General features: G+C 46.0%; 2 protein-coding genes across 9 annotated transcripts in view; both read left to right on the forward strand.

The window, feature by feature from the left end:
- HEXA (hexosaminidase subunit alpha) overlaps positions 1 to 10,424 on the forward strand; it is a 57,009-nt gene extending 46,585 nt beyond the window's left edge. For 2 of the 4 annotated variants that reach the window (XM_063638795.1, XM_055277903.2), the window contains exons 14-15: positions 10,018 to 10,052; positions 10,146 to 10,424. In XM_063638795.1, the coding sequence (XP_063494865.1) occupies positions 10,018 to 10,052; positions 10,146 to 10,276 (166 nt within the window). In that variant the 3' untranslated portion in view covers positions 10,277 to 10,424. Of the gene's footprint in view, positions 1 to 10,017 lie in introns of all 4 variants that reach the window. The other 2 variants (XM_063638794.1, XM_063638796.1) reach the window with 2 other exon arrangements.
- Positions 10,425 to 10,554: 130 nt separating this feature from the next.
- Positions 10,555 to 19,429, forward strand: part of CELF6 (CUGBP Elav-like family member 6) — a 36,130-nt gene continuing 27,255 nt past the window's right edge. For 3 of the 5 annotated variants that reach the window (XM_063638805.1, XM_063638806.1, XM_063638807.1), the window contains exons 1-2: positions 10,711 to 11,099; positions 14,806 to 14,888. In XM_063638805.1, coding sequence (XP_063494875.1) covers positions 10,838 to 11,099; positions 14,806 to 14,888 — 345 coding nt within the window. In that variant the 5' untranslated portion in view covers positions 10,711 to 10,837. Of the gene's footprint in view, positions 11,100 to 14,805; positions 14,889 to 19,429 lie in introns of all 5 variants that reach the window. The other 2 variants (XM_055277893.2, XM_055277894.2) reach the window with 1 other exon arrangement.

Here is a 19,429-nt window from a genome sequence, read left to right on the forward strand (position 1 = left end):
GTAGCTGACACTACAGGCATGTGCCACCAAGCCCAGCCAATTTTTATATTTTGTAGAGACAGGGTTTCCCCGTGTTGCCCAGGCTGGTCTTGAACTCCTGGACTCGAGCAACTGCCCGCCTCAGCCTCCCAAAGTGCTGGGGTTACAGGAGTGAGCCCCATCTCTAATTTTTGACATTAATAATTTGTGTCTTTTTTTTTCTTTGTAAGCCTGGCTAGAGGTTTGTTAATTTTATTATCTTTTCAAAGAATCATCTTTTGATTTTGTTGATTTTTTTCTCTCTATTTTCTGTTTTCAATTTCATTGATTTCTGTTCTAATTTTTAAAGTTCTGGAGATATTGGAGTGGTCTGAACTTTATGAGATCTTGAGACTAACAAATCAACACTTCCTTCTGGGACAAAGCCCAAATAGAGGAGAAACTGCTGGCAGTAGAATCCAAATAGAACTTAGCAGAGACAATAAAGGCAAAAAAAAAGAGAGAGGGTCCAGATAGAAGTAGATGGGGTAGTAGAGGATGCCTGTCTCAGGAGTCAAAGATCATATTTGTATCACCTATTTTAAGGTAAAGAAAACTCTAAAGCTTTGAAGCTAGAAAAGCTATTCTTGGCCGTGCACGGTGGCTCATGCCTGTAATCCCAGCACATTGGGAGGCCGAAGCAGGCAGATCACTTAAGGTCAGGAGTTCGAGACCAGCCTGGCCAACATGGTTAAAAAAAGAAAAATTAGCTGAGTGTGGTGGCGGGCGCCTGTAATCCCAGCTACTCGACAGGCTGAGGCAGGAGAATCTCTGGAACCTGGGAGATGGAGGTTACAGTGAGCCGAGATCGTGCCACTGCACTCCAGCCTAGGTGACAGAGCGCGACTCCATCACACAAAAAAGAAAAAGGCTATTCTTCCTATTGCTTTTTCTAAACAGAAAAACTTGTTGCCCTTAAAAATGAGCAATTAACGGCCAGGCGCTGTGGCTCAAGCCTGTAATCCCAGCACTTTGGGAGGCCGAGGCGGGTGGATCACGAGGTCAGGAGATCAAGACCATCTTGGCTAACACGGTGAAACCCTGTCTCTACTAAAAATACAAAAAATTAGCCAGGCGTGTTGGCGGGCGCCTGTAATCCCAGCTACTCGGGAGGCTGAGGCAGGAGAATGGCGTGAACCTGGGAGGCGGAGCATGCAGTGAGCCGAGATCGCGCCACTGCACTCCAGCCTGGGGGACAGAGAAAGACTCCGTCTCGGAAAAAAAAAAAAAAAAGAGCAATTAGGCCAGGCACAGTGGCTCACCCCTGTAATCCCAGCACTTCGAGAGGCCGAGGCAGGTAGATCACCTGAGGTCAGGAGTTCAAGACCAGCTTGGCCAGCATGGCAAAATCCCGTCTCCACTAAAAATACAAAATTAGCTAGGTGTAGTGGTGTGCACCTGTAATCCCAGCCACTTGGGAGGCTGAGGCAGGAGAATCGCTTGAACCTGGGAGGCGGAGGTTGCAGTGAGCCGAGATCATGCCACTGCACTCCAGCCTGGGCAACAAGAGCGAAACTCCATCTCAAAAAAAAAAAGCAATTAAAACTACTCAATTGAAGTCTTTTATAAAGTACATAAAAGAGGAAGATAGGGAATAATACCATAATGTCCCTGTTGACAATGAAATCATGACAGAAAGATTTACCCTTAAAACAAAAGAAAACCATTAAGAAAAGGCACTATGAAAAATCAATATAAGAATTAGAAAAATTCAAAAATGTGATGATTGGAAAAAAATAAGATGTTTAAAAGTGAGGTTACAGAACTCAGGAGGGAATTAGAATAAATGAAAAGTTATCTCAGAAATAAAGTCTATTCTAGAAGTTTCACAAGCAAAAATGACAATGGATAATACCTTCAGACCAAATAGAAGATTCAGTGGAGGTGATCTGCCCTCTTTGACCTCCCAAAATATTGGGATTACAGGTGTGAGCCACCACACCTGGCCATGGAGGATTTAAAAAAAAAAAATTTTAAAGAAGAAAGAGATAAAAAAGGATTTGGGAGAAAGTGATTAAAAAAAACAAAACAAACAAAAAAACAAGATAGGCAGAAGATCTAACATATGTATGATAGGATTTCCTGAAGAGGAAAGGGAAAGCAACAGAACAGAACATGCACTAAAACTATACTTTCATACCTTTTTTTTTTTTTTTTTTTGAGAGGGAGACTTGTTCTGTCGCCCAGGCTGGAGGGCAGTGGCGTAATCTTGACTCATTGTAACCTCTGCCTTCCAGGTACAAGTGATTCTCCTGCATCAGCCTCCCAAGTAGCTGGGATTACAGGTGCCCACCACCACGCCTGGCTAATTTTTGTATTTTTAGTGGAGACGAGGTTTCACCATATTGGCCAAGCTGTTCTTGAACTTCTGACCTCAAGTGATCCACCCACCTCGGCCTCCCAAAGTGCTGGGATTATAGGCGAAAGCCACCATGCCCGGCCTAACAGGTTTTTTTTGTTTTCTGTTTTTTGTTTTTCTGAAATAAAAAGGCTTCAAACTACAGGTTGAATAGACACACATGTACCTGGGGTGAACAAACCTGGAATGGCCAATACCTGAAGAGATAATGACACGTTCAGTGCCAGTGCTGGGGCCATGTTATGCAAATGAACCAAAGATGACCTTTGTATATTGGCCCTATGTTGTTTACTTTTTCAGAGCAGGCTGGGACCCATTAGCTCGAAACCCCATTGGCACCAAACTCAAATTTTTACATATCCAACTATTTTAAATTTAGCCCAAATAGAATGGCCTTCACCATTGTTCTGATTTAGTCTGAGACAACTAGACCTTTATAATCCTGTATTAATCAGTCATTGGATTTGGGCTGCCCTGGGAAGGGGCATGACCTTGAGGCAAACTCTGAAGGGGACAGCACTCTCCTAAACTATAACAACACATTCTTCACTGAAGAGCTGGGGGAAGGGAGGTCTTGACCATCACACCACAATGGCAGCACATCACACCACATGGGAGAAAGAAAATAACTGGGGAAACAATGATTGACAATCCTCTAGAATTGAGGGAAGACATAAATGTGCAGATTTAGAAAGCACAAGAAATTTTAAGCAACTAAACACATCCTTGTAAAAGTGAAGATTGCCAAAAGAAATCAAAAGATCTTAAGAGCAGTCAGGGAAACACCAACCACCTGCAAATTGACTGCCAGTTGATGTCTCGTAAGCAAAAATGGAAACCAAAGTATGGTGAAATAAAAACTTCAAAGTGAAGTAAGAGAAAATAATTATATATTTACTAAGTTATTATTCAAGAAGTGATTCGAAATAAAGAATTTCCAGATAAGCAAAGCAGAGCTTATCACCAACAGTCTCTTGACTAAAGGAACTTCTAAGGCACTAATTCTTAACCTTGCTTCCACACACATTGGATTCAACAATGGAGCTTTAAAACATGCTGATGCCTGAGTCCCACCCCAGCAATTCTGATTCAACTAGTCTAGGCTGTGGATGTAACAAGGCCCCTTCTCCCACCTGCCATCAGGGTGTCATCAGAGAATGTCAAATGAGGAGCTAGGACTTGTATACCCACCCAGCATTAACAGATACACCTCTTATGGGTTCAGTGGAGACCACATGGGACTCCTCTACCTTCTTGATAGAGCAGTATCATAGGAGTCTCTAGTTGGAAACTTCCACTCCTGCCCAGCAGTGAGGCCACCTTCCCTTTCATTTGAGGTGGTTTCAGTAGAGATCTAGTAGGAAACCTTAACTTCCACCCTTATCTCACAATAACCAAGGCAGTGTCCTTGTTTCCTCACTAGTTGGGGGTCAAAGGAGGCCTGCTAAACATGTTTAAATTAGATATAACATTTAAATAAGATCCAGAATCTCATAATAAAATACCCAAAATGTTCAGGAATCAATTGAAAATCTCTCATTATACTAAGAATTTAGAAGATCTCAACTTTAATGAGAAAAGAATCAATAGGCACCAATACTGAGATGACACACATACCAGAATTATCTGTCAATAATTTTTAAGCAGCCATCATGAAATGCATCATAAGCACTTTCAAACACACTTGAAACAAATGGAAAAATAGAAAGTCTTAGAAAAAAATAGAAAATATAAATGAAGACCACATGGAAATTTGTTTTTTTCAGATGGAGTCTTGCTCTGTTGCCCAGATGGGAGTACAGTGGTATGATCCTGGCTCATTGCAACCTCCACCCCCCGGTTCAAGCGATTCTCCTGCCTCAGTCTCCCAAGTAGCTGGGACTACAGGCACATGCTGCCACACCCAGCTAATTTTTATATTTTTAATAGAGACAAGGTTTCACCATGTTGGCCAGGCTGGTCTCAAACTCCTGACCTCACGTGATCTGCCTGCCTCAGCCTCCCAAAGTGCTGGGATTACAGGTGTGAGCCACCACACCTAGCCCACAAGGAAATTTTAGAATTAAAAAATACAACCGAAATGATAAACTCAATGGATTCAGTGTCAGAATAGAGATGATAGAGGAAAGCATCAGTGAACTTGAAGATAGAACAATAGAACTTACCCAATCTGAACAACAGAGAGAAACAGACTTAAAAGAAAATAGATAGAATCTGACTCCCTAACCCCTTTGGCCATGGCAGGCACCTTTTGGACTGGGCTGCCACTGCTTGGGCAGAGTAAAAGGTTGCAGGAGGAGCATGGGGGTGGAAGTCCTATCAGCCAAGAAATAAAAATTTACCTCAGAGCTGCAAAAAAAAAAAAGGAAAGAAAGAAAGAAGAAAGAAAGAAAAAAAGAAAGAAAGAAAAAAAGAAGAAAGAAAGAAAGAAAGAAAGAAAGAAAGAAAGAAAGAAAGAAAGAAAGAAAGAAAGAAAGAAAGAAGGAAAGAAAGAAAGAAAGAAAGAAAATAGAATCTCAGGGACTTATAGGATTATAACAAAAGATCTAACACTCCTATCATGGAGAGAGAGGAGAGAGGAGACGGGCTTAAAAAGTACTTGAAGAAATAATGGCTGAAACTGTTCAAATTTAACAAAAGACATAAATCTCCAGATTAAAGAAACAAAGTGAGCCCCAAACAGGATAAAGCCAAAGAAATCCATATCAGGACACATAATAATCAAACTTCTGAAAGTTAAAGACAAACATAGAATTCAGAAAGAGATGACAATCTCTTATGTATAAGAGAAAAACAGGATCTCTCATCAGATACTACAAAGGCCAGAAAGAAGTGGCATATTTTTCAAGAGCTGAAAGAAAAGAACTGTCAAACCCAAATTCAATATCCAGCAAAAGTATCCTTCAGAAATGGAGGGGAGATCAAGACATTCTCAGATGAAGGAACACTTAGAGAATCTGTCACCAACATAACTACCCTAAACGAATGGCTAAAGGAAGTTCTTAAAATGTAAAGGAAATGATAAAAGAAGGAATCTTGGACTATCAGAAAGGAAGAAAAAACAACTGAAAGAAGGAAAATGTGGGTAAATGCCATAGACTTAAATGCTTCTGGAGTTTTTTATAAATGGTGATTGGATATCATTGTTTAAAGTGGTTCTGAAATATATTGAGGAAGTACTTAAGATAATTATAAATGGAGGAGGATAAAGGGACTTAATAGTAGGTAAGGTTTCTACACTTCACTCAAACTGGCAAAATGTCAATACCAGTAGACTGTGATAAGCTATGTATGTATAGAATAAGAAACACTTTATCCGCAAGAGCACAGGAAAACAAAACAGCAATGAACCAGGTGTAGTGGCTCATGCCTGTAATAATAGCTACTTGGGAGGCTAAGGTGGAAGGATTGGTTGAGGCCAGAAGTTTGAGACCATTCTGGGCAACATAGCAAGACCCCATCTCTAAAAACAAGAAGAAAGATAAAGCAAACAGAAATGAAGAGCAGAGGCAACAAAAAGAAAACAAAAAATTAAGTGACAAACTTAAGCCCTAACATACCAATAATTACATTAAATGTAAATGTTAGTTAAATGTAAATGTAAATTACAGGCTCACACCTGTAATACCAATAATTACATTAAATGTAAATGGTCTAAATATGTCAACTAAGACAAAGACTAGTAGAGTGGACTTGAAAAAAATGACCCAATTATATGCTGTCTAAAATAAACTCACTTAAATACAACTATATAGGTAGCTTGAAAGTAAAAGGATAGAAAAAGGTATATTTTGCAAAGATTAATCAAAAGAAAACATAAATGGCTATATTAATATTCAAAGTAGCTCTCCACGCAAAAAGCTTACCAAGAACAGAGTGACACTGCATGATAATAAAAGTATCAATTCACCAAGGCATCACAGTTTTGTTTTTTTTTTTGAGACGGAGTCTCTCTCTGTCACCCAGGCTGGAGTGCAGTGGCGCAATCTCGGCTCACTGCAAGCTCTGCCTCCTGGGTTCACGCCATTCTCCTGCCTCAGCCTCTCCAAGTAGCTGGGACTACAGGCGCCAGCCACCATGCCCGGCTAATTTTTTTTTTTGTATTTTTAGTAGAGACGGGGTTTCACCGTGGTCTCGATCTCCTGACCTCATGATCCGCCCGCCTCGGCCTCCCAAAGTGCTGGGATTACAAGCGTGAGCCACCACGCCTGGCCGGCATCACAGTTTTTAATGTTTATGCCCCAAAAGACAGAGCTACAGAATATGTGAGGCAAAAACTAATGGAACTGAAAGGAGAAATAGACAAATCCACAATTACAATCGAAGCCTTCAACACCTTTCTCTCAACAATTGATAAAACAACTAGACAAAATCAGCAAGCATATAGGGCCAGGCACACTGGCTCTCACTTGTAATCCCAGCACTTTGGGAGGCTGAGGTGGGCAGATCACTTGAGGTCAGGAGGTCAAGACCAGCCTGGCCAACATGGTGAAACCGCTTCTCTACTAAAAATACAAGGCTGAGCGCAGTGGCTCACACCTTTAATCCCAGCACTTTGGGAGGCCAAGGGGAGCGGATCACTTGAGGTCAGGAGTTTGAGACCAGCCTGGCCAACATGGTGAGACCCCATCTCTACTAAAAATACAAAAAAAATAGCTGAGTGTGGTGGTGGGCTCCTGTAGTCCCAGCTACTTGGGAGGCTGAGGTGGGAGAATTGCTTGAACTCAGGAGGCGGAGGTTGCAGTGAGCCGAGATAGTGCCACTGCACTGCAGGCTGGACAACAGAGCAAGACTCCGTCTCAAAAAAAAAAAAGTAGCTGGGTGTGGGGGTGCATGCCTATAGTCCCAGCTACTCAAGAGGCTGAGGCAAGAAAATCACTTGAACCTGGGAGGCGGAGGTTCAGTGAGCCGAGATTGCACCACTGCACTCCAGCCTGGGCGACAGAGTGATACTCAGTCTCAACAACAACAACAACAACAAAACTTCAGCAAGCATGTAGAAGAACTCAGTAACACCATTAACTAACAATGTAATCAGCATTTATAGAACACTCCACTCAACAACAGCAGAATACACATTCTTTTCAAACATCAACAAAATATTTACCAAGATAGACCATATTCTGAGGGTAGCAAAACAAACCTCAGATGCAAAAGAATTGAGGCCAGGCTCAGTGGCTCACACCTGTAATCCCAGCACTTTGGGAAGCTGAGGCAGGTGGATCAGCTGAGGTCAGGAGTTGGAGACCAGACTGGACTACATGGTGAAACCCCATCTCTACTAAAAATACAAAAATTAGCCGGGCATGGTGGCAGGTGCCTGCAATCCCAGCTACTCAGGAGGCAGAGGCAGGAGAATTGCTTGAACCCGGGAGGCAGAGGTTGCAGTGAGCTGAGATCGTGCCACTGCACTCCAGCCTGGGTGACAAAAGTGAGACTCCATCTCAAAAAAAAAAAAATTGAAATTATACACAGTGTGTTCTGACCACAATGGACTCAAACTAGAAATCAATAACAAAAATAATAGGCAAATTCTCTCTCTCAAAGTGTTTGTAGAAACACTTAGAGACTGAACAATACATTTATAAATAATATATGGATCAAAGAGGAAGCCTCAAGGAAATTTTTTACTGTATTTTTCTTTTTCTGCAGAGAACTTTGTTCTGATTTTTAAATTGTTTTTACTACTTTTGGGGTGAAAATTTAAAAAAATACATAGGACTGGGCCGGGCACAGTGGCTCACACCTGTAATCTCAGCACTTTGGGAGGCCTAGGCAAGTGGATCATGAGGTCAGGAAATCGAGACCATCCTGGCTAACATGGTGAAACGCCATCTCTACTAAAAATACAAAAAAATTAGCTGGGCTTGGTGGCGGGTGCCTGTAGTCCCAGCTACTCGGGAGGCTGAAGCAGGAGAACGGCGTGAACCTGGGAGGCGAAGCTTGCAGTGAGCTGAGATCAGGCCACTGCACTCCAACCTGGGCGACAGAGCAAGACTCCGTCTCAAAAAAAAAAAAAAAAAATTACATAGGACTGAATGAAATTGAAATGTTCCAGTAACCTATTTCATGGTCAACTTATTACAAGGAGTAACTTTCTATTAAAGGAGAAAAATAATTTATTTTATTTATTTATTCATTTAGTAAAAATGGGGTTTTGCCATGTTGGCCAGGCTCGTCTCAAACTCCTGATCTCAAGCAATCCACCCACCTCGGCTTCCTTAAGTGCTGGGATTATTGGTGTGAGCCACTGCATCCCGCCAGAAAAATAATTTTTGAAAATCATAATTTGCTGCTGCATGTTTTTTGAGATGGAGTCTCACTCTGTCACCCAGGCTGGAGTGCAGTGACACGATCTCGGCTCATTGCAACCTCCACCTCCTGGGTTCAAGCGACTCTCCTGCCTCAGCCTCCAGAGTAGCAGGAGCCTGCCACCATGCCTGGCTAATTTTTGTATTTTTAGTAGAGACGGGATATTGTCATGTTGGCCAGGCTGGTCTCAAACTCCTGACCTCAAGTGATCTGCCCACCTTGGCCTCCCAAAGTGCTGGGATTACAGGTGTGAGTCACCATGCTCAGCCAGAAAAATAAATAATTTAAAAATCATGATTTGCTTCTGAATTGAATATTGTTTTAAGAACTTTTTGATGATTCCAGTTGCTACTGCTGGTCTCGAGCAGTTTCTTAGAATAGTCAATGGACACAAGTTATGTTAAAATCTCTATTAGGCCAGGTGCAGTGGCACACTCCTGTAATCCCAGCACTCTGAGGCACCGAGGTGGGTGGATCACTTGAGCTCAGGAGTTCTAGACAAGCCTGGGCAGAATGGTGAAACCCCCATCTCTACAAAAAAAAGAAAGAAAAAAAAGAAAAAAAATTATTCGGGCATGGTAGCGTGCACCTGTCATCCCAGCTACTCGAGAGGCTTAGATGGGAGGATCGCTTGAACCCAGGAGGTTGAGGCTGCAGTGATCTTAGATCGCACCACTGCACTCCAGCCTGGGTGACAGAATGATAACCTATCAAAAAAAAAAGGAAATCTCTATTAAAATAATTAGCAATTTTACTGAAAGAGGCATGAAAAATATATTATGCAATAAATATATAATTTATGAAGTATGTATCTTTGTCCAAACATTGTATTACTACTTTGTGCAAACATCACTGGTCCATCAAGACAATACCTAGACATGTGCAAGAGTAATAAAATTCCATCAGCTCTGATATTTTGCCAACTTTCAGTCATATAAAAAGCGTAGCTGTACATATGTCTTTCATTTTCGTAATTCTGAACCTGTATTTGTGAAAATAAGAGGGGAACATATTTAAGAAATTGTAATTTGATTTGTATCTTTTAAATATTCAGACACACAGTATGTCGATTTCCATTTCTTCTTTTGCGCTGGGCCCAACAAATGTTGGGGTGGGCCTGGCCCTAAACTCCTCGACCCTCAGAACCTCAGCTTCCTTTTCCGGAAAAAGAGAACACTTCTGAGTTCACAGAACGGGGATGAACCGGGCACCTGGTGCATAATGGGTTCTGAGTAAATACGGCTAAGTTCCCTCACTCTCATAAGGAAGAATCCGTGTTCAAGGAGTGTTTAAGGGTTTTTTTATTTTATTCTTTCTTTCTTTTTAAGGCTGCAAGGGAGACGAACGTGTCTGAGGCTCAGGGGTAAGAAAGTGGTTCAAGACACCGAAGACAGAGATGTGTGATGGGGCGGGGTGGGATTGGCTCCGAGGGACTGGCTCGATAGTGGGAATGGAGAAGAGGAATCCCCATCCACCCCCGCAGGAAACGCTCCAGCGTTTGGAGGTGTGTGTGTCAGCGTGTGCCTGTGTGTGTCTGTGTGTGCGGTGAGGATTAGCTCCAACTCCGGCAGACACCATCACGCATGACGAAGCTGCTTCCCCTCACGCGGCCCAAGGCGCACACGCGCTATCCACGGCCACGCCCGCACACACTCGACACACACACAGGGCATTCGAGGGTCCGGTTGCCATGGCGAGCAGGAGCGCGTGAGCCCAGCCGCCCCTCCCGCCCCCGGCGAGCCCAGTCAACTCCCACTCTGATTGGCCGCTGCTTCCTCATTATGCAAATCATTTGCGTAGACTCGGCGGCCAGCTGCCTGACGTCACCAAGCACGGGGGCTGGGGCTCGGGGCTCGGCTCTGGGAGAGCTCGGGCGGGAGCCCAGAGAGAGCCGCACGGGGACCTCAAGCCAGACCCCAGCGTCCCGCCGCCACCTCGGCCCGGGCCCGCCCCGCCCCGGCCCCGCCCCTTTCCTGCCCGCCCCACCCCCTCTACGCCCCTCCACCCGGACCCCGCCCCCTGGGCAGCCCCCCGCCCTCTCCGCCCGGGCCCCGCCCCCTCCCCCTGGCCCTCGCCACCGGTCCAGGGAGGGGACGGCGGGACAGGCGGGACCGGTGGGACCGGCGGGAGGGCGGACAGGGCGGGGACATGGCCGCGGCGCCGGGAGGGTCAGCGCAGCCCGCCGGCCCCGGCCCGCGCCTGGGTTTCAGCACCGCGGACAGCGGCGTCGGCATGAGCGGGCTAAACCCCGGTCCCGCCGTACCCATGAAGGACCACGACGCCATCAAGCTCTTCGTGGGGCAGATCCCGCGGGGCTTGGACGAGCAGGACCTCAAGCCGCTGTTCGAGGAGTTCGGCCGCATCTACGAGCTGACGGTGCTGAAGGACCGGCTCACCGGCCTCCACAAAGGTGCGCGGGGTCAGCCCAGCCCAGCCCAGCCCCAATCCGATTAGAGCGTGGCCCGACCCCAGCCCAGCCCTAGCCCTAACCCTGCCGAGAGCCAGTCCAACACCAGTCCAATATCAGCCCCACCTCAGCCCATCCCCCTTCCCAGATCACAGAATTTTCTCTTTGACGTCCTCCCTCTGATTATCACTGTGGTCCCCTAACACGTTCTCCACTCTAACCTCCAAATTCCTGGCCTCCACCTCTCACATCCCAGCAGTCCTTGCCTTTCAGCTGGACCTTTCCACCACCTCTCCCATCAGACCTAAAATTCTGGAATTTGAAAACTTATTCCACCTTCTAGATCTCGAATACCCTCAATTTCCCAAACCCTGAACCCAAGCATTCCTGTATCCTCCATCTGGTAGCACCTCACTCAGGCCTAACCACTCACATGCATATCTTGGACTTGCACCCCTCCTTCTGGGCTCCTAGTCCAGCCATCCCCCTCAAGAGCCTTCTTTTGACTCTCAGACTGCCAACCTGAAACACCGCAGACCCAAACCCTCCCCTTTTTCAGAACCCAGACCTGTCTAACACAAAATCCAATTCAGTTCCCAGGAGGCTCTCAGTTCCAAATACCCCCCCGCCATGTTCAACAACAGCCCCAATCTCTCCTGCCCTTCGCCAGAATCCCAATGCACTCTACCTCTTCTGATTTCAGTTCAGAACCCTGACCTCAGCTGGGAACTCCTGCCACCCTGTGTCCCTTTCTTCTTGGATTTCTCTCAGCTAAATCCACACTTCTTTCCTTCTCTAATCCCCTCACTCCTGTGCCTCTTCTTTGCTCCTCCCCAATCCTCTTTATGGCCTCTTTCTTTCCCTCCCTCACAGGCTGGTCCCAGTCCAGACCCATTCTCAGGGTGAGTCAGGCTGAAGAGACAGAAGGAGATCTTCTCCCTGCCCTTTCTAGAGAGATACAGGCACCACAGTCCTTTCGGCCACACCCCTTTCTTCCTGTAGAGAGAGAGAGGAGGCTTGTTTACAAGCAGAAAAGTCTGTCCAGGCAGGGCTGGAGTAAGAGAGCCAGAGTCACATGTCATACATGGGCAGGAGAAGGGGAGATGATTTGAGAAGAAACACTCTTATCTCTTCCCCCCCACCACCACCACCATGCTGTGGTTTCACGTTTTTGCTGGTAAAGAGTCACCAACTATCCTCCATGATCTTCCTAAGAGAGGAGTGGTGGGCCTTGGGTAACAGCTAAAGGTACATTCCTAAGGACTGAGAGCTGGAATCAGACTGCCACCTCTTCAACTGGGAGGCCTTGTAGGGTTCCTTGGCACACTAATGTAGGCACTTCGAGAAAATGCCAATAGAAGGGCTAGGACCATCTGGCTAGGAGTACAGCTTCCACCCTTTGGGGTGGGGTTGTGTTAATGGGTGTATGAAAGGACAATACCACACCATCTAGAGTCCTTCTATTGCACTCTCACTACCTGCCCGTCTGTCCATCCCTCTATAGCAACTCATTTTCTTATTTTTAGACATTGATTTCAGTATGTAAGTACAAACCTAATCTTTGTAGGCCATCTGTACAATAAGGGAAGTGTATAGAATACCCTTAAATCTCACTCTTTTCACTATCAGAGTCTCTGAACTGTTCCCTCATCCTCTCTCTTTTCATTTAGCTCTAATTCTGCCTGTTATTTTCATTCATCTATCTCTCAAACCATGCTTCTCTGTCTTTTCTTCCCTTCATTCTTCCACCCTCTATCCTGGCTAGTCCACACGGGGCTTCTTTAGGCAGCAACTGGGCCCCTGAGCCTTTCAGACAGGCAACGCTGCCCGGTTTGGACGTCAAGTGATAAGGGTGTGTGACAAAACACAGAGCAGGGATGTAAGTGGAATCAGGTGTTTGGTGATTTATTTCCAAACTAAATCACAACTGTCCAAGGCAAGTGTTGCCTTCCAAGATGATTGTGGAGGGTCTCCAAGTCAACATCTTCCTCATCCTCTCCCCAGCAACAGTGACTCATTTTCCTTTTGATGGCTAGGTACCCAGGGAGGCAGCCACAGTGCTTTGAAAACAACCCCAGCTTGGGAGTTAAGACATTCCAAATCCTGCCCTGCCACTGACCCACTCTCTGGGCTTCAGTTTCCCTGTTGATATGATAAGAGTTTTGCTCAGTTCTCTAAGTTCCCTTTAACTCAATGAATGTCCGACAATAAACCCATCTTAAGGGGGCAGCCCTGTAGAAATGGCCAGAAAAAAAAATGCTCCCATTTGCCTTTCTAATCTGCTGAGGTCTAAGTGGAAATCTGCCCCAAGTTCCTAATGGCTCACCATATCCACTTTCTCCTCCTTCAGTCCTTCTCCCTCCTACACTCAGAAGGCTCCTTTTGCAAACAGATCTTATCATCTCACAGATCTGCTTAAAACCCTTTAAAGTGGCTCTCTATTGCTCTTAGGAAAAAGTTCAAAATCCAGCTGAGGCCCACAAGGCTACATATGACTTGATTCCTGCATACCTCACTAGCCACTCTGCCCCCATGCACCAGCCTCCAGGCACACTAACCTTCTATCCATTTCCCCAACACATCAAATTCTTGATTCAGTCTTCATATATGCTTTTCCCTCTGTCTGAAATAATCACTGTCCTTTTCATCACCTGATTGTTAAGGATTCAGTGTTCTTATTCTTGGGGACTCAGTGCCTTCTTTGAGAAATTACTCAACCCTTTGGACTCATTTAGGGGCCCATCATGATTTGCCTAATCCCCATGAGGGCAGGGAATGTGTCTGTCTTGTTGCCACTCTATCCCCAAGCTCATCAAAATGCCCCACCATAATAAGTAATTGTTCAATAAATATTTTTTGAATGAATGAGCGCTCAATGGATGTTGGAAAGGAGGAGAGTGCTGCTTCAGTGCTTCTTAGCAGGCTACGGTCCTGAGGCTGAACAAAGAGAGGGCTAAACTTGACCCTTTGGCTCAATCTAGACCTCTTCGCTGACCCATATATGCTGGCCCTTTTAGAGGAGCCAGATTTGGGGCACAATAACTCTTTAAGAGGCCCTAACTCAAAGCCCTAGAAGGGTTGACAGATCAAGATCCTTGAACAGGATTAGGAGGTCCCTGGAAACTCCCACCTATGGGAAGCCCTTAAACCAATCCCATCTTCTAAGGCTCAAATCAATCCATTCCCCAGCTTCAAACTTAGGGGAGGGAGATATGGAAAATAGCTGGGGGCTCCTGAGGTTGGCTCCCAAGCCTTCTTTTACTCTTTTGCCTCCTCCCATTTGAAACTGAGTTGGGAAGGAATTGAGGCTGATCCTGGGAGACTCCATGAGTCTGAATCCAAAAAGGAAGGGGAAGTCTGGGTTAAAGATGATGATAAAGCTGCTTAGGGGGAGGTTTAACCCCAACAGGACTTGTGACTGGAGTGGGGAGGGGAGATGTGGGATTGTATGCACATGTGACTGGGTGTGGGTACATATGTTCTCTGGGCAGGACGCCAGGAGCAAATGAAAGGGAGCCAGAGCCTGGGACACTGGTCCCCAGGCACATGAAGCCCCTCCCTCCAGAGATGGGAGGCAGAGAGGGCTCTCAGAAAGCAGAGTCCTTGTTTAAAGGAGAGTGGCCTTAAGTTTGTCAACTTAGTGGGGTATTTCGAAGAAGAATAGTTGGGGGTTTCAGGAAACCCCCTGAGCCAGCCTCTTCCTCCTCAGGCTGTGCCTTCCTCACCTACTGCGCCCGGGACTCTGCTCTCAAGGCCCAGAGTGCACTGCACGAGCAGAAGACCCTGCCAGGGGTAAGTCCTCCAGGTTGGGGGGTGGGAATCACCTCAGGCTGGGGACAGTGCCCTGTGTGCATGCCAAAGCAGCATGTGGGGGCTGGGTTGGGACCGAGAACTAGAAGCAGAGTCATCTTTCTAGGAGAGGGCTTCCTATACCCTGAACAGCAACAAATTCTTTGTTACATCCAATCTTCTGGCTCAAAAAAGGGGCTCAAGATCCTTGGGCCAGGCGTCCACCCATCTTTTAGGAGAGGCATCAGTGTTGAGGGATAAGCTAGAATTTATTCACCTTGGCTAAAATTATGGCTTTGGGTGTCACTTGTCACTGGTGTGAGCACGTATGCAGATACATGGGGTAGAGGTTCTGTTGGACTGGTAGCCCATTTTCTCTCGTCCTAAGGTCCTTGCTGGAACTTCCCTCTAGTCCTTTTCCTGTAATGGTTATTTTTGGTGCCTTGACTCACTAAGATTCTCTTCCCTCCACACTACAAACACTTGGCTAAAGTTAGGGGAGACCTGATTCTACAGGCAGCTAGGCTTGTAGGCACCAATGGTACCTGGTCTGGTCTTGGCTAATGGATAATCACTCAACAAAAGGCAAGGTGGGACCTACTGACCATATGGCAGAATGAAGGGGTGATCGTTAGTAATTAGCATGGGTTTACCAAGAGCAAGTCATACTATACAGCCTTGTTTTCTCTTGTCCAAGAAGTGGTGTGTCTAGAACAGAGCACTGTTTAAATGCCATTCACAGGCCAAACTTGGGGCTATGTCCAGTTCTAGGCCTCTCAAATTTAAGAGAGTCGTTTGCCTACAAGAAAGAGATGAGGATGAAGTAAAGACACAAGATATATTTGGAATAATAGTTCGGAGGAGTTGGGATAATTTAACTGGAGGAGATAGGGCTTAGAGGGACTTTAATAAGGAGGCATCATAAGCTAATAATTAAAAATACTGGTTTTTGAGGCCGAGTGTGGTGGCTCACGCCTGTAATCCTAGCGCTTTGGGAGGACAAGGCGGGCAGATCACCTGAGGTCAGAAGTTCGAGACCAGCCTGGCCAAAATGGTGAAACCCCGCCTCTACTAAAAATACAAAAACTGGCTGGACATGGTGGCAGATGCCTGTAGTCCCAGCTACTTGGGAGGCTGAGGCAAGAGAATCGCTTGAACCTGGGAGGCAGAGTTGCAGTGAGCCGAGATCATGCCACTGCACTCCAGCTTGGGCAACAAAGTGAGACTCAGTCTCAAAAAAAAAAAAAAAAACACTAGGTTTTGAGTCTCACAGACCTGGATTTGAATCCCAGCTCTGCCATTTATCAGTTCTGTGTCTCTGGGTATGTTACTTGGACTCCTGAGCTTCGGTTTATTTAGATAGGAGGAGTGAATTATACTAACACCTAGCTTACTTGGCTGTAGTGAGGATTACTTGAGGCTTAGCAAGTGCCTGGCACAGAGTAAGATCTCAATAAGTACTACTGTTGGGGTTGGGGTAACTACCTTCAGATTCTAGAAGAGGGGTTTGGTTTTCTATGAGTGGTCCCAGAAGGCAAGATTCGGGTCAGTTAATATAATAAGAAATAGATGCTGATTTCGGCTCATATAAAGAAGTCACTTCTCTGAATTGGAGCTGCCAAGCAATGGAGCAAGCTTCTCCAAGAGCTAATCAAGCTGTTAATGGGGTGACAGCTCCTAGAACCAATCACAGTAACTGAAGCACCTTGAGCCTCACTTTTGGGGACTAAGTGCCAAGTAACACCAATTTGTCACCATCACTGATCCTCTGTATGCAAGCTCCTGAGTCAGAGAGACCTGGGTGTGGACCCAGGCCCCACCACTCACTAGCTTTGTGACTTTGGGCAAGTCTTTACTGCTAAGCCTAAGTTTCCTCATCTGTAAAGTTAAACTAATAGAGTTGTTGTCATGGTTAAATGAGCTAAGTCATTAAGTGAACTAAAGTACTCAATGCTGTTCTTGGCAGAAAATAAGCACTCGATACGAGTTAGCTAGTGGTAGTAGTGATAGTAACAGTAATAGTAACAGCAGGATTAGTAGGAGTAGGAGTAGAACTCATCATTCATCTAACCATAGGAGCAAATGACTTCTGCTGCTAGAACTGAGAGTCAATGAGACAAGCTGTAACATTCCATGTGGGAAACAGCATGGTAAAGGTGCAGACACAGAAGGAACAGGTGGGTGTGAAATGCGGCTGGCACTGTGGGGGAGGCCCACGTGAGCATGGAGGGAAGCTGGAGGGAAGATCTACAGAGGGCAGCAGTTGAAGATGAAGCTTTGAATGCCAGGCTTTACCCTGAAAGGAAATGGGAGGTCCCCCCCAAAAAATTAAGATAAACTTTGGGAGGAAAAAAATCTCTTCTCCACAAGACACAGGGCTCTGCCCAACTAATTTTTGTAATTTTAGTAGAGATGAGGTTTCACCATGTTGGCCAGGCTAGTCTTGAACTTCTGGCCTCAAGTGATCCACCCACCTTGGCTTCCCAAAATGCTGGGATTACAGGCATGAGCCACCGCGCCAGGCCTAAATAAGATATTGTTATTGGCATTCCCATTTTACAGGTGAGAAAACTAAGTCATAAGAATCAAGTGACTTGCCCAAAGTCATATAGTTAATAATGGGAAGATCTGGACTTTGGGCCCAGCTAATCTGGCCCTAGAACTCATTCACTTAACCACTGTACTGTGACCTGAGACAACCAGGTAGCAGACAGGGGTCTTAGGTTCTGGAGAGAATGGTGACTGGGGACATCTTCCGCCTCTCACTGTTTCATCTGCAGGTCTCCAACATGGCCTGGCTTCCTCTGATACTGTCAAGATTGGCTTTATTCACCCTCTCCAGCTTAACAAAGTGAAAATTAATATTTAATTATTCTCCTAAATGAAAATCAATGGCTGTGTTGTCCAGCCCCAGCAATGCCTGTGCCATCAATCTTTCCTCTGGGCCTGCCAGGGACAGCAGCAACTTTAGTCACCTGGTCTTAGGCCCACCAGCATGGAGGCAGGAGTGCCCAGCTCTCTGCTGCCACTGGGTCCTGAGCACAGCTGCCACCTGCTGGAGAAGCAGGGACAAGACTTTAATCTGAATTCCTAATGGCATCAGGCAGGACTGTCACCATGGCACCAGAAAAGGCTAGGTCAGCCCCCAGAGAGAAAAGTCTGAAACCCCAGGGGGAATTTCATGGTTTGTTTTTTTGTTTTTTTGTGTTTTTTTGAGACACAGCCTCATTCTGTCACCCAGGCTGGAGTGCAGTGGTGCCATCTCAGCTCACTGCAACCTCCACCTCCAGGGTTCAAGTGATTCTCCTGCCTCAGCCTCCCAAGTAGCTGGGATTACAGGCACCCGCCACCACGTCCAGCTAATTTTTTTGTATTTTTAGTAGAGATGGGGTTTCACCATGTTGGTCAGGCTGGTTTTGAACTTCTGACTTCAAGTGATCTGCCTGCCTCAGCCTCTCAAAGTGCTAGGATTACAGGTGTGAGCCACTACTCCTGGCCAAGAATTTCATGGATTCCGATGGACTAAGACCTTCTCTTGCTTGGCTCATTTCCATTTGTCCCCTGTCAATTTCTGTCCCCTATGAAAGCCCCTATTCGAGAACTCCTTCAAACCTCGGTTGGTCTGTCCCACCTGGCTCCCACCTCCTGCAGCCTCTTCCTGATGAAGCCAGAATTCCTTCTTTTAGCCTCACTTTATGCTCTAGAATCCACCTGAAGAGAGTGAGGCCTAGCCTCAGCCCCACTTCTGGGATGCAGAAGGTGCCTCCCTATTTGTTTATCTCCCTGTTCCTGACTTCCCTTCCTTTGGGAAGCCATCCCTTCAAACACTGTGAAGGAGGCAGATGTTACTAAGTAGGGGAGTGCATTTGCTTTTGCAAGTTGTGCCCTGCACAAAACAGCTTGGGTGGAGAGGGCAGATGGGGGCAAAAATCTAGCCATGCTCTATTGACCAAGTCATGCACATTATTTCAAGGCTTTGTCAGCCCAGAGAAAGGGCACATTTTTTCTCATTCATCCCAGGGTTGGGGAGTGCCTTTTTATAATTTACAGAAAGGCACTGTATGTGCTAGCAACCACTTCATGAATGATTCTGAGTCTTTTCCCTCAAGATGCTTCTTAAAAATGAGCCTCATTGGCCGGGCGCGGTGGCTCACGCCTGTAATCCCAGCACTTTGGGAGGCTGAAGCGGGCGGATCACGAGGTCAGGAGATTGAGACCATCCTGGCTAACACGGTGAAATCCCATCTCTACTAAAAATACAAAAAATTAGCAGGGCGTGGTGGCAGGCACCTCTAGTCCCAGCTACTCAGGAGGCTGAGGCAGGAGAATGGCGTGAACCTGGGAGGCAGAGCTTGCAGTGAGCCGAGATCGTGTCGCTGCACTCTAGCCTGGGTGACAGAGCGAGACTCCGTCTCAAAAAAAAAAAAAAAAAAAAAAAAGGCCTCATTGCATCTCACTCAGGCATACATCTGGGCAAGTAAAAGAGAGACCAGAATTGGTGAGGGAGTCCCAGAGTCAAACCATAAAGGAAAAGGCCGGGTGCA

This window comes from Symphalangus syndactylus, chromosome 5 (assembly GCF_028878055.3).
Source record: "Symphalangus syndactylus isolate Jambi chromosome 5, NHGRI_mSymSyn1-v2.1_pri, whole genome shotgun sequence".
Taxonomy (NCBI): domain Eukaryota; kingdom Metazoa; phylum Chordata; class Mammalia; order Primates; family Hylobatidae; genus Symphalangus; species Symphalangus syndactylus.